The sequence below is a fragment of the Centropristis striata genome, chromosome 5 (genome assembly GCF_030273125.1).
Source record: "Centropristis striata isolate RG_2023a ecotype Rhode Island chromosome 5, C.striata_1.0, whole genome shotgun sequence".
Taxonomy (NCBI): domain Eukaryota; kingdom Metazoa; phylum Chordata; class Actinopteri; order Perciformes; family Serranidae; genus Centropristis; species Centropristis striata.
Window position 1 is genome coordinate 4,908,173 of NC_081521.1, and position 14,863 is coordinate 4,923,035.

At 40.7% G+C, this 14,863-nt stretch overlaps 1 protein-coding gene across 3 annotated transcripts in view; it reads right to left on the reverse strand.

Annotated features, from left to right (window-relative positions):
* Window positions 1–461: 461 nt before the first annotated feature.
* The window catches only part of LOC131971693 (prickle-like protein 2), a 57,061-nt gene continuing 42,659 nt past the window's right edge, over window positions 462–14,863 (reverse strand). For 2 of the 3 annotated variants that reach the window (XM_059333248.1, XM_059333249.1), the window contains exons 2-9: window positions 12,335–12,519; window positions 7,187–7,300; window positions 6,386–6,523; window positions 5,667–5,870; window positions 4,465–4,651; window positions 3,306–3,460; window positions 1,759–2,554; window positions 463–1,519 (exon numbers count right to left, since the gene is read on the reverse strand). In XM_059333248.1, coding sequence (XP_059189231.1) covers window positions 564–1,519; window positions 1,759–2,554; window positions 3,306–3,460; window positions 4,465–4,651; window positions 5,667–5,870; window positions 6,386–6,523; window positions 7,187–7,300; window positions 12,335–12,466 — 2,682 coding nt within the window. In that variant the 5' untranslated portion in view covers window positions 12,467–12,519 and the 3' untranslated portion in view covers window positions 463–563. Of the gene's footprint in view, window positions 1,520–1,758; window positions 2,555–3,305; window positions 3,461–4,464; window positions 4,652–5,666; window positions 5,871–6,385; window positions 6,524–7,186; window positions 7,301–12,334; window positions 12,520–14,863 lie in introns of all 3 variants that reach the window. The other variant, XM_059333250.1, reaches the window with a different exon arrangement.

The following is a 14,863-nucleotide window of genomic DNA, read 5'->3' on the forward strand; positions in this document are numbered from 1 at the left end:
TTTGACCAGTTTCACTTCCCTTTTTCAAACTGTAAAGGAATTGTCCAATCTCTCTGGGACATGGACTCACGCACAGACACGCACGCACATACATCAGGTTATTTACCTCGACCGCGGTATATTCGGTGGTCAAATTCATCGGTGCTTCCTGGTTCCATTGGAGGAGTTGATCTCCATCATTGTAAACATTTCTGTTGTGTAAGCCAGCTGAGCTTCCTCTTATGATTAGATCATTCTGTGTAGGTGTACACAAACACTACACAGTGTAGAGTTGTGTAAGCTCACAAGCACAAAAAATAGGCCTTTTCTCTCTTCAACCCCAACACACACACACACACACACACACAGACACACACACAAACACTCTGTTCACTCTCACTGTCAGCTGTCTCACTCTCACCTTCCCACTCCCTCTGTTCCACCTCTCTGTTGCTTTAACGGTCTCCTTATCTCTCTCTCTCTCTCTCTCTCTCTCTCTCTCTCTCTCTTTCTCTCTCTCTCTCTCTCTCTCTCTCATCTCTTTCACTCTCCTGCTCTTCCCTCACCATCTCTTTGCTCTATATCTAAGAAATTATGCAGTTTTTGCTCTTCCTCCTCTGCCGGTTGTGCAGCTGGCCATGAATCGGTCCGTGCAGAGGTCCGTGATGGGCAGCTATCCCAGAGGGGCTGTAGCGATGGCGCAGCTCCTCGTTGTTGATGTAGCAAAGCTGCACGGGCCGAGGGATCGGTTCACCCAGGAAATATCCCTCATCTGCCTCGGACTCGGAGGACGAGGAGCAGCTGGAGCACCAGGGGTCAGCGGCCTCCATGTACCCGTCGCCCCAGCACGGCCCCCCCAGCCCCACAGGTTGCCAGCCAGCATTCTGCAGGGTGAGATCAGAAGTGGTGCGAGGGCAGGGCCGCTGGGGCTGCTGTCGGTACCCGCCTGGCTCCAGACCAAACAACTCCCGAGCAGCGTTTCCAGAGGGGAAGCGATCGTAATCCTCCTGGACGCGGCGGTAGGGCAGCTCGACCATCTGAGCGGGCCGGTCTGCCACCAGGTGCAGGGCGTTGTCAGAGCGGGAGCGGCGAGAGCGTTTGTGGTGGCGCCCGCTGCGGTGCTGCCCGTTACCATGGTTTCCACGGTGGTGTTTGCGGCGTCTTGGCTGTGGCGGCTGTTGTTGCGACACAGACTCCTGTGCGCTGATGCGGCGGCGGGGCATCCTGTCGCTCATGGGCGCCATCCGCAGGTTTCCACTGCTGCCCATGACCCCGACACGAGCTTTGCCGTCGAAGCCCAGCGGCTGTGGGCCGTCCCAGTACTGCAGTGGGTAGCCCACTCTCAGTGGAGTGTACATGTTATTGTTGTAGGGGCGAGAGGAGGAAAGGGACTCTGTGCTGTGGAACTGGACTGAGGAGCTGAGGGTGCCCATGTTGCTCTTTTCAGACACATTCACACCAGAGTCTTTACTCAGGTCGGGCATGGAGAACCGAGACAAATGCTCCTGGCGCTTAGTGACCCCGTCCAGAGAGTTACCTGCTAAAAGAATAAATCACATGTCAAATTTCATATTATTTGGCATACGTCTTATTTTAGTGGTTCTCAACCTTTTTGTGTCCCTAGAAAAATCAAGTTGGGGTGTTTGTGACCCCCCAACTCAAAAAAAGTGCTAAAAAATGCAAACCATTTACTATCCTGCGACCCCATTGGGTGTCCCAACCCCCAGATTGAGAACCACTGTCTTATTGTGCCATACTGTATAATTCACTTGTTAGTACCTGTAGCATTGGACATAGTGAGGGAATCCATGGATCCACGAGGAGTCTGTTCTAGAGGAGTGAGGGGCTCGTTGAAGCTCATGGCATTGATGGGGTTCCTCCTGGTCAGCGGGGGTCTGCCGTCTCTCTGGAACCCGTGCAGGCTGATGCTCCTCTTGTCAGAGAAGCCCTGGTTCTGGCTAGACATCTCATTGAAGCTCATCTGGGTGCGCAGCTTGTTGGGCCTGAACTCATCCTGGCTGTGGTGGGTCCAGTTTTCATTGAAGGAGTGGCCCCTCAGTGCAGCCATAGGGGTCCTCTTGGCGTTGCCTTGCTCCTTCCCCCAGGAGTCAGGCCTCTTCCCTTGATTGGCAGCAGTCTGAGCTGGAGGGTGAGCGTTGGCGTTGTACCCCTGCCGAGGGTTGCACTGACCCAGCAGATGTATAGGTGCTGGTGTGGGGGAGGGCTCCCCCTGGGGGCCCTCGTAGACAGCAGGGACGTAGGGGTCATCCCGGCTCATCCACACCTGGTTAAGGCTCGGAGCGCGGCTCGGAGTGCGGCTAGGCGTGCGATTAGGTGTCCTACTTGGGGTCTGGCTAGATGAGAGGCTTAAACGGTCCATCTGAACAGAGAGGGGATCAATTTCAGCAGACAGGCGGTCAGGCATGGGTGGAGGAGCCGACTGGCGGGCCTCGGCACTCCGCCGCTCCTGCTCAGCATTCCTGCGCTCCTTTTTGCCAATCTTGGTGCTGTGACGGGATTCACGGGAGCGGGCGCTTTGGAAGGCTGAGTCTGAGGAATCAGACTCATCAGGATCCTGGTTGGTTCAAATAAAACACATTAGTTTAATCATTAAACTGCCAATATTGGTTCAAATAAGACACATTAGTTTAATCATTAAACTGCCAATATGTAGACATGTACCCAAAATTCCATAGTATTTAGTATTTAGTAGATTTTACAGGATCTCCAGCTTTAGTATGAAATAAACTGTACTTGAATTGCACACAACATGCAGGTGAAATATTTAAGAATGCAAACACTGAATTGACATGAATTTCTCACAATGCAATTGGGTCATGGCAACAATGTTCATAACAGACAATGGCAGCAACCGAAGCATAAGCCATTCAATCTTCTTTATATTTGTTTAATTTTTGTTGTCTTTTTCTTTTGGGTGCTGCATTTCATGTTATTTTATGAATGGTTTGAAACATATAAGTGGATTCTGATGTTTTTTTCATACTATGTACTTAAAGCCAACTGTTCGCAGGCGGTTTGCATTTTCTGTGTAGAAGTGCAGAAAAATCAGGAACCTTAAGGAGGTCATAATGCTTGCTCTTAGAGAGCTGGCACATGCACGGGTCACCATGGTTATGCATCTTTGACAAGTAGGTTCTCAGAAGTGACGTGGTAATTAGAGCTCTGCAGCCATAGAAACATACAACTCCTTGACTGTGCACATATCGAGTATTTAGTGCACAGTATGCAATTTCTGATGCAACTATACTGTTGAATGTCCTTTTTTTAAAAAATCATAACAATAGGTCATATTTTTGGTTACCCACCTGTCCAGCGCTGCAAGACCGCGAACAGAAGATCTGGCCCTGCTTTGGCAGGAAGGGGCGGCCAAGCAGAGAGCGCTTGCAACGGGCGCAGCAAAAACACTCCTCAGTTGCGTGCCAGTGCTGCCCATCATACGTCATCTGGCCTTGGTCAATGCCTTTGGTGATATGGGGAAACAAATTAAAAAAATATATATATCATTTAAAAGCAGAAAACCAGAAGTTCATTAGAAAATACACAGCAGTCTCGCTTTAACTGCCAAAATATGGTAATATGATGGGAGCTATCTCTAATACTACTAACAGTTAATGTACCAAGTACTTAGTGCTGAGATGGACTAAAAAGAATAATAAAAAAAAAGCTTTCTTTCTCCTACATGAAATCATTTGTTACTCTGTGCCCATACATGATCACTCGATTTATAAGATAGCACAAATCCATTTCACCAGCCCTGCTCCCAAGCTCATCTTTCACAGCTCCCATCTGGATTCATCATGGAAGCTTCCTCTGAAACACACTCTTTGGAGCTTGCGATGATAATAACCATCCACATCTCGCTGCTCTGACTCCGCCTCCCCACAGCTGTGGCACACAGGGCTCCCAGAGCCGATGAACACCCACACTTACAATAAATGGCTGTTGGAGGTTTTCTATGGTGTTAAGTGTAAAAAAAGAAAAACCCAAACCCAAAAAAACCCACATCCATGTGTTTTGGTAACAGTTCATACATGCTAGAGCAGGGGTGGGCAACTGGAGGCCCAGGGGCCGCATATGGCCCTCACCCTCACTTGAAGTGGCCCTCAGTACAACTACATGCATTTGAGCATGAAATCTTAAAAGTGCAATATAAAAATGCACAAAATTACTTCTTGCAATTAATGTTAGTCTGCTGTTGTTGCATTGATAAAAAAAAAGAAAGTGGTTATTTTCTATTTGCTTCAAACCTTTTGTATTCCTATTTATACTGTTAAACATGCATTTGAGCATGAAATTTGTTAAGTTACGGCACTATAAACATATTTAATTTGCAGTTTCATCATATCTGGTTAAGTGCATGGTCCTACATGTGGCCCTGTTGTAATGTTGATGAAAAATTACAGCATTTAAGTTGCCCATCCCTGTGCTAGAGGGTTTAAAGCAGCAATGAAACGTGTGTTGTACCTATGTGTTCTCCACATGCGTCACAGTACTCTGCATAAAGGGACTCGAAGCAGTTGCAGCAGTGTGGCCGTCCGTCCTTCATGATGTAGCGCTGGCCGCCAAGGGTGGTAGCACACTCGTAGCAGCAGAAGTGCTTCATGTGCCAGTGTCTGCCCTCTGCCTCAGTGCATTCATCAGCAAAGATTATCTGCACAACCAAGACATTACATTCATCAGCAAGGTTATTCTACACAGTGAAGGTTTTAAGTGGCTTTAAACAAATAGTTTCCCAATTATTTAAAATATGACTTGTAATGCTGCTAAAGAAGCAAAATCATCTAGGGTGGTGATGATGTTTGGGGTTCCCCAGGGCTCCATCCTGGGCTCATTATTATTCCCATAGGATTTTTATGTTACCTCTGTAATGAAGTTGGGATATATGACAACAATCTTCTATCCTGACATATGGTATTTCATATATCAGTAAGATATTGATCATGACATAGCATGTTTCCTGGAAATGCAATAAACAAATTGTCTGGCTATGATAAAGCCTATTTTTGTATATGCCATACTACACATTAAATAAACCTCAAAAGGCTCTACAGTTTGCCCCAGCTTGGCTCAAAGTCTTAGTTTTTTTTTTTTTTTATACATTTACAGAAAAAAATCTGTACACAGACATCTCTTCCCTTAGCAGATGTATGTGAAAAGACCTCCCTAGTGACAAACTTTGCACAGATACAAATCAGTTTAGTTCAGGCAAGACATTTCAGGGACATTAACAAAAGAAAACCCCATTTTTAAGAGAGGACCTTTAAAAATGCTGACTATCCTCTAGATAATATAAGCATGTGATCTCAGTCCTACAGAAGGGAGGAAAAAAATAATAATTTGTATTAAAAATGCACCCCAGATGAATAAAAATGGACCTGTACTACTGCACTTTACAAAGTAAACAGACCTCATCAGACTTTAATAAATGCAAAAAACTGTAGCCAGAGTTATTATTATTTGTTATTATTATTATTGTTATTATTATCATTATCTCAGGCCAGCTTGCCGCACATTACAGTTCGAAAACAAGCAGATTTTCTGAGACATGGCAAGAATACTGAGACATCTTTTCTCTCCAGACCAGTTTCGACCACATCCAAGTCTCTGAGCTGTGAACCATTCAGCCATTTCCAACCCTGAAGGGCTCCAGGCCCAGAAAGGCGCACCTCATCACAGGCACAGCAGCGGGGTTTCAGCCTCTCGGCATGGTGCCTGCCACAGAAGATCTTGCCATCCTGGTAGAAGTAGATGAGATCCACCAACAGTTCCTCACACATGCCACAGACAAAGCAATGAGGGTGCCAGCAGGATCCATGACCTGCCCTCGCAGCAAAAACCACAATGTCCCCTCCGTTTATCTGACCACCACACTGTAGGAGAGGAGAGGAGAGGAGAGGAGAGGAGAGGAGAGGAGAGGAGAGGAGAGGAGAGGAGAGGAGAGGAGAGGAGAGGAAAGGAAAGGAAAGGAAAGGAAAGGAAAGGAGAGGAGAGGAGAGGAGAGGAGAGGAGAGGAGAGGAGAGGAGAGGAGAGGAAAGGAAAGGAAAGGAAAGGAAAGGAGGCAAGGGTAGAGGGGTGAGAGGTAAAGAAAGGGAGAAAAAGTCAAATACAATCTGGAAGATGTGGAGAGGGAGTGTAAGTGGTGATGGTATTTGAAAAAAAAAATATTTTCAAGATTAATGTTTACCACTTAATATCTCTCACATCTAAAAAAAAATAATAATAATTAAAGCCAGCTAAGCAAAACGGAAAGCATAACTTGAAAAATAGTTTAGAAAATGCAATTTCTTTAGGCAGAGAGAAGCCTTAAAAGTTGCTGGGTCCATTATCCATTAATTTCATAAATTAGTGCTTGTCGGAGGACAAAACACTAGCTGATAATTTTACCTTCTCACAGATCGTCCCGTTGATGGTGAGGGGGAAGGGACGGACGTTGCCTCTGCCCAAGTTGTCCTTCTTCCTTTGGTTGCTGAAGAGTTTAAGCTCTCGTTTCTCCTCCTCGTCCAAGGCGTTACAGTAACGCATCTGAACAACACAGACATCATCAGACATCATCATAAGGACTACAACGCTTATACGAACTATAAGATAAACATAAAAAATTTGCTGTGCTGTTGAAATTTTTGGTAACACTTTCTATGAAGACTACATCTATAGTGCATTATGAGCGCATTCATAGTGAATTATAATGCTCATTATAATCAATCATAATGCATTATGACTATATCTATGACGCATATATAATGCAGTATAGCTAATCATGATGTTTCATGATTCATCATGATTAGCTATACTGCATTATAGATGCGTCCATATGAACCTCACTTTACTTAAAGCATACATTGATCATTTATTTATACTTATGGCATCCTATGAGTCCTTATAACAATTGATTGTTGAGGTGTGTGTATAGAGGGGTATGAGTAGTTGTAATGTATTATAAGCCTCATCAGTCAGCCTGTAGTTTATAACCAGTCAAGAGCACTTATAAGACACTTGGATTTATAAGTCATTATAAGCTTTATTTATAACTGTTGATATAATGCATCATGAAGCTTTATATGTGTTTATGAATGCAGTCATAATGCATTGTGATTGATTATAATGAGCATTATAATTCACTATGAATGCGCTCATAATGCACTATAGATGTAGTCTTCATAGAAAGTGTTACCAAATTTTTTTTACCTCATTGTCATGTGGTGGCAGCTGATGAAGCAGTTGTTTGATGCGATATTTCTCTCCAGGGCTGTTTATGTAGGGGACCTTCTCTTCTGGTAAGGAGTTATAATACTGATGCACCTGAAACAGACAACATCAAACATGGTGATATTCAAATATTTAACCTGCACTCACTGATGTTTTGGCCACTTGGGAGAAACATAAAAAACACTGATATATTGTCACTATTAAAGTTGATATAGCATACTTGTTGTAGCAACATTAATCTCAAGGTGTGTTTCAGGCCACCTGGTGAGGGTTAGAAGGTTTTAGGGGGAGAAAGCAGGTCAGCATTATAACTGCAACACAGAAGTGATGTTTATCATCTGAAAACTGGGAATCTGAAGAGTAATGTGAGATGCAGCTCAGCACTGTGTGTCAAGTCATAAATCAGAAATAATTAGATAAACAATGACAGTGAATAAGGGCTTAGAACAGTATAATGGAAGTATATTCAGGCGATTCCCATGCTCAACAATGTTTTATAAGTTGCTACATCATTGTTCAGTTGATACCATTGCATAACGCAGATTTTGTATTAAATTTCACAATAATTGATCACTGTGGACTGATAAAAAATGCCAAAGTACCTCCAAAATACCACATTGGGACAAATCTATGGTGATTAAATATCAAAAACGTTTTGACAATTTGGAGATTTCTGAAAGAACTGCTCTGGAAATTGCTGTGAAAACCACCTTGTTGTATATCAATATATATACAATACAATATATACATAACATCTCCTGCGTGTCCTAGGTCTTTAGTCTGTGGTTGCAATGTCTCATGGGGCTGTGATTAACCTTGAGGTCACAACTGTCATTTTATACAGTGAGATTACATTTTAAAAAATGTTCTCACTTGGGACTAACATCATCACACTTGAATAAAACTGGGCTCATTGAATGCACAAGAGTCTCGGCTTTCTGGTCACAATTGGGTTTTTTCTGGTCACCAATTTATGCAATTCACAGGATTGTCTAGGGACCCCAGTATATTCAAAATAATATAATATTCAAATACAATAGGCAATGCAATGCATGCATGCATCCAAAGACTGCATGGATTTGCATGGACTTCGCTGGATTAGCATAAAATGTGCATATCTGTAAAGGGTAGACTCATTGATACCCATTTTCATTCACATATGATTTCATTTAAAAAATAGCCGTGTTGAGGGTTTTTTCCCTTCTGGAAAAGCTGTATAACCTGGTGGGTACCAATGGATTCCTTAGGTCTTTAGTTTAATATAATATCAGTATCAATTTAGCATTAAAATCGTAGAAAAAAATCTGCTAGAGCCTCAGAGAGGCGGGTCGTTGGATCATTAAGGGGTACAGCCTCTTTATGTTTGACATATAGAGCTGACTTACACGGTGAATTCTGAGTCATTATGTGTCCATTATGCTGAGTTATAGGTAAGCTAGTTCACATAATCTACATTATTTCATTAATTCATCTTGACAAACCCACCTAAATGAATCTGAAATTACTTTCAGATTAATTTCTCACGGTCTTCATGCCAATATAATTTGTTTTTGCATTGCCCTCCATCATTGCCCTTGGAAAAATCAGTGTGGCACAATGAGCTTTGTGCTGCTGCAGACGCAACCTTGAGCGGCATCAGGTGCTTTAAAATTTCAGCAGCTAATATTCACTTTGGCTGAAGGAAATCTCCATGCTGCAATTAGAATTCACGATGCAGTCGGACTCCTCGGCCTGAACCATCTTTTGTATTTTGCATGTTAGCGGGTGAAATAGAGAAAACCTTGATTGGTGTTTGAGAAGTAAACACTCAAAGAAAGGAAAGCAATCTTGTCACTTGTCTCTGATTTTCAGCAAAACAGCCTTTGACACAAAGTGGTCTAGTGTTCAGCGCAGTGTAAAGATCTATTTTGCTGAGGTTGTTTTGATCCAATTTACATAATCAGTGAGGTGGAGAGCGAGAGGGAAAGGAAGTGAGTCTCTGAGTGCTGCCCCTCAGATTCTCTATAACCCACCCACTTGTTTTATTCTGCACTGTGGAGGGTGACACCGAGCCTCATGCCAGGTTTGCATGTCAGGGTTATTTGAAGTGGGGAACTTTTCTCCAGAAACTGCCTCTTCAAGTGGGGAGGGTTTAGAATGAAATGAAACAGGTAAGCTTTAAAGTGCGTACAAGTATATCAGTGAATATTCCCTCTGATACGGATTATTTTTGTCTTTCAGGCTACAAAACATATAAACTTCCCTTATCGGCTCTTCTGTGCTGAGCTCTAACATGCAGTAGGGGCTGCGAGTAATGGTTATTCTCATTGTTGAATAATCAATTAATTGTTTCTGGTCTAATGCAAATGCTCATTGCAATATCATATTGTTGACATGGTGAGATATTTTGGTAACGCTTTATATTAAGGTCCTTGTAATAACCATTAATTAACAAGTAATAAGGCCCTTGTAAGTCCTTACAAGATGCTTATTAACATTATTGTGTGTTTATAAGCCTATTTAAGTGTTTATAATGGCATTACAAACACCCATGACCCACCCATTATGTCTTTGCCATGCCTTTATATATCTTATTTTGTTTGCTTGTTGATATTAAAATATACTTTATTGCTCATCTATTATAAGTTAAGTATGCTTTTTGCAACTACCGGATCTCAAGCGAGAACAATGCCTTATTACTTGTTAATTAATGGTTATTAAGGACCTTATTATAAAGCGTTACCGATATTTTTTATTTATGTATTTATTTATTTATTTTTACTAATGTACAGTCCAGAATCTAAAGAAATTCAATTTACTATGATATAAAACTAAGAAAATAAGCAGGTATGCACATGTGAAAATGTGAATTTTTGCTTTTTCTGCTCAATCGGTTATCAATATTGTAGCTGCTTAACTGATGTTGATTGACAAACTGGTCATTTTTATTATAGTGCTTATTACAGTTGAATATGAAATGGTTCATTTCACCCAATTTTGTTTTTTCAAGCTCTTAGAATAGCTTTAATAGCCCAGTTTTCACTATGTAGTAGAACAAATAGGGAAATCAGAACACAATTAAAATAGAGTTGGATAACTTAACACATGCAGAGTCAGTGAGTGTGTAATAAACTATTCATCCAGGCACAATCAGCCCCAAATTAATCTCATTGTCACAGAAGATGTAGTCACATGGTCAGCTCTGACGTCTGACAGCTTGTTGAACGGTACTGCCAGAAATAATGATTTTCTTTTTAAAAATGCAAGTCACATTAATGACATTATGTGCAGAGAAAACCCAAAGTGACAGGCTGAAAAATCATTACATTCAAAAGCATTAAAAAAAAGCAACAGGCTCCTACAATTGCCTGCACCCCCTGTTGGATGGCAGAGACTGCAGCCTCTTTCAGCATCCTGTCAAGATGGCTGACTGGAGAAAATGACTGTTATCAGCCCAGCTTGTCATCTGTTAACAGAGCCCCAGGAGTGCTGCCCTTACTGAATAAAGACGGTAGTGTTTAGACCCAATATAGCTGAATCAAACTGTGTTTGTCATAAGTCGGGATTTACGGAAAAACAACAGAGAAAAAGTAAAAAAACAAGTTGAGGAAATATCTTCATCTGGATGTGCACAATTGATTACAGTAGCTTGGTCATGCATGCAATTAACGGGCATTTAAACTGCAAATGAGTACAGACAGGGAATTGTGAAACCTGGATGCATAAACACATTGCCACACATTTCCAATTAGATTCATCCGAACATTCACAAACTCAAATTACTTCCAGTCCTCTGGGTTTACATTTGCAAGGATACACTAAAATACAGAGCAAATTGAGGTTTAGCATACCAAATGCATTAAATGGGAAAACAACAACACATTTACACCTCTAAAGTACATACTTTGCTCACATTTTTTGGAGAAGTGTTATAATCATCTTCTTTATGGTAATCAGAAAAAAATGTGCGTTGCTTAACCCTTTGATGCACAACATGGGTCTAAAGTGACCCGACAGTTTTTATGTTCTATATCTTTGCAATAATTCATCATTCAGTATTCCAGGTTTTCCTCAATTAGTTTGTTTTTGATCATCATACATCCTAATTTTTATGTTTTCCTTTATTCATTTTTGAATAAAATCCCTTTTTCTGTCACTACTCTTCTAATGCACAACATGGTTGAAAAATGAGCCATATCCATTTTTTAGCTAAGTAGCTTGTTAAGCTAACTTCTTTGCTAAGTATTTAGCTAAGTAACTTGCTGAGCTAGCTACTTAGCTAACTTCTTGGCTAAGTAGTTAGCTTAGCAAGCTACTTAGCCAAGTAGTTAGCTATGTAATAATACAAACACTTTTTTTCTTTATGAATTATGAGAAGCAAAACGAAAATAATGATCTTTTGTTATCAAAAACAAGATATTTAAAGAATATTTAGAATGTTCAATCATAAAATAAGTTGATATTAAAAGATAGAGCACAGAAACACACAGCAAGCAATAAATAACATGGGAAATGAATGCGGGTCATTTTTGACCCATGTTGTGCATCAAAGGGTTAATGTCCAACTGGACTTCACATAACCCTTAAATACATACAAGGTTGATTAATACATCATTACATGTTTTTAATAACAGAGTGACTGAGGCAACCTTTGCTTCATTCATCTGTTCTTCACACAATACAATCAGCTCATCAGTTGGTGGTTCCTTTTCATGATGTCGGTTATGGTTGTCATTCTGTGAACTTCCTGCTTTAACACTGACAGCTGAAAAATGTTCTTACAGTTATTCTTCCATGAAACGCCTGACAGCTAAGTCACAGTCATTTGTATGTCACCCCTGCCCTTCCCTCCCCTTCTTCCTTCTTCAACTCAAAGGCATCAAAACAGCATGAAGGGGATTTAAAAAACAATTATGATGCATTGCCTTGTTTTCAGATCAGAGATTTTTCCATCTCAGGATTATTAGGAAAATGCCACGTCCAAATAATCAAATTCTTCTGACCGATTTGGTTCAATTTGATACGGTCTGGCTATGCCGGACAGAAATAAGCATTAGGTAATGAAACACTTAGGAGCGACAGGAACAGGGCGTCTGCTGTGCGAGTTGAATATCTGTGAAGAAAAAAAGGAAAATGGTGCTTGTGTACCTGCTCAGGACTGAGGCCCGGGGGAACCCAGACGTATTCCTCCAGGGCACATCCAGAGTCATCATCAGAGGTTGAGTTCCTCTGGAAGTCGTACATCAGCTTGGTGATGGTCTTCTCCATCTCCAGAGACATGGCTGTCACAACATGCTCCTCTACACAAACCGCTTCAGTGGACACAGGTATTCCTGTTCGGGGAAAACAGACAAGAGAGTGAGAAGGAGGCAGAGAGGCACATTGAAATAAAACGAGAGAAAAGGATCGCGCACAAAGACAGAAAACATGCAAGGCAGAAAAGTCTTAGTATTGTTCTTATTAGTATTCCAGGCTATATGTGGAGCTTGCAGATTTAGATCCACCAGTGGTAAACATCAGGTGCATCAGGGCTAAAAATGAAAAAAAAGAGTGTTATGAATCATACTTTTCTGTCTGCCATTTTCACAGGGAAAACCTCAGCGGTGCAGATCTGTACAATGATTTCAAGGTATATCAAAGTGTTGCCAGACAAGCAAGCAGCTCTTTGTAGCTGTATACTTGGGATCAGTGGGGCTTTATAAAAACAAGCGGCAACCTCGGGCGCTGAAAGTGAAGTCAGTGCAGAAGTGCCTGAAAACTGCAGTTCATCAACTGGCCACTTGAGGCTGGCTCCAAAAAGGAGTCAATCCTCATTGACTTCCATGTTAAAATGGCTGATTTTACAGCAGAAATAAACATGTTTACAGTGTGGTGCAAAAAACAGTTCTGCTCTAGATGGATGGATGGATGGATGGATGGATAGATGGATAGATGGATAGATAGATAGATAGATAGATAGATAGATAGATAGATAGATAGATGGATGGATAGATGGATAGATGGATAGATGGATAGATGGATAGATGGATGGACAATAAAATACAATAGAATAAAATACTAAGGTAGAATAAATAAAAACAACAATAGAAAAAAAACACAGAATAGAACAAGAACACTTAAGAAGTTAAAAAAATAAGCTAATTTTCCTCTTCATGACAGCTGTGAGTTGGGGGAATTTTCATTTAACTACCAGTTTAATTTATATCAAGGCTTAAAGTCATGCAGAGGTCAGGGCATGACTGCTTTGAGTGACAGGTGGCTGCCTTACAGGAGGCCCGCTGCTGGAGGAGTCAGGCACTGCCAAGATGGCCACTACTGTGAGCCACCCACTTCGAGTTCATTTCGGCTCTTTGGAAACCTATGGGTGACATCACAGAGGCATGGGATGACTTATGTTATTAGTATTCATCCACATATGTTGGGAAACAATCTGGTCCCTGCCTCAAAAATTCTTTGTGGTTAATAAGGTGAAAGAAGTGTCATTTAAAATTATTCATCGTTGTTACCCGGTGAGATCTTTTTTTAAAAATCAGATTCAAATATGTTGATCTAGATCTAAATTATCCCTTTTGTGACTCCCATACTGAGACTATTATCCATCTGTTTTGGAAATGTAAATATACCCGTAAACTGTGGCAGCAAGATATTTGCAGATTTATTTTAGATAATATCACCTGTGACTTCAAGCTCCTCTTGCAAGATGTACTTTTTGGTTTTAAAATGAGTAACATTTCAGTTGAAAAAGAATATTATTTAATTAATCTAATTATAATCCTTCAAAGTGAAAACTTTCTTTTGTGTTTTCATGAAAGAACTGGAGATGTATTTCAAGTCAATATCTAATGCTACAAACAAGAAAGCTATCAAAACTGTGAGATTATGCTCCCACTTCAGTATTTTTGATTCCATTTAATTTGTTTGTGACCCCTGGCAATTTTTATTTTTTTTATATATATTTTTTTAATTATTATTTTACAACGATCGTTATTATTTTCATGTTCTATTAATGTATTTATTTTTGTATCATTTAGATGTTTCTCAAATATTATTAATGTAATGTTTACCCTGCTACTTCTGTTACTGCACTACCGCTGTATATGTTCAATAAATGAATGTAAAATAAAAAAAATAAAAAAAATATTAGGATTCATCCTTTGGGAACCATGAATGTTTGTATAAAATGACATGACAATATATCAAACAGTAGTCAAGAAATTGGTGGTAGACTGACTGATGGACAAGCATTGCAATCCCTAGAGCCACAAAAATATTAGTGGTCCAGATCTGTAAAATCCCAGTATATTATATTTAAAAAAAAGATCTATACTAACAATGCAGTCTCAGTACGTTGTTATCAGCAGGCACCACTGTATTGCCGTTCAATGCTTTACTGGGATGAATAGATTGGAGATCAATTCAATCTTCTCCTCCTTCTTTCTGTCGGCAAGGAGAACAGCTGCACACATTACTGACACATGAATAATTAACAGGAGTAGGTATCGCCTCCACCACCAAAATATGAAAATGAGATGCAACTCATTTTATAGGCAACAAGAATATTTAGTGATGCAGCAACAGGAGCGAGAACGAGTTCTGTTTACATCTCATGGTTCGTTATTTAGAAAGCTGATGAGTGGAGAGATATAAGAGTCGATTAGTGTGAAGCGGAAGGAAACA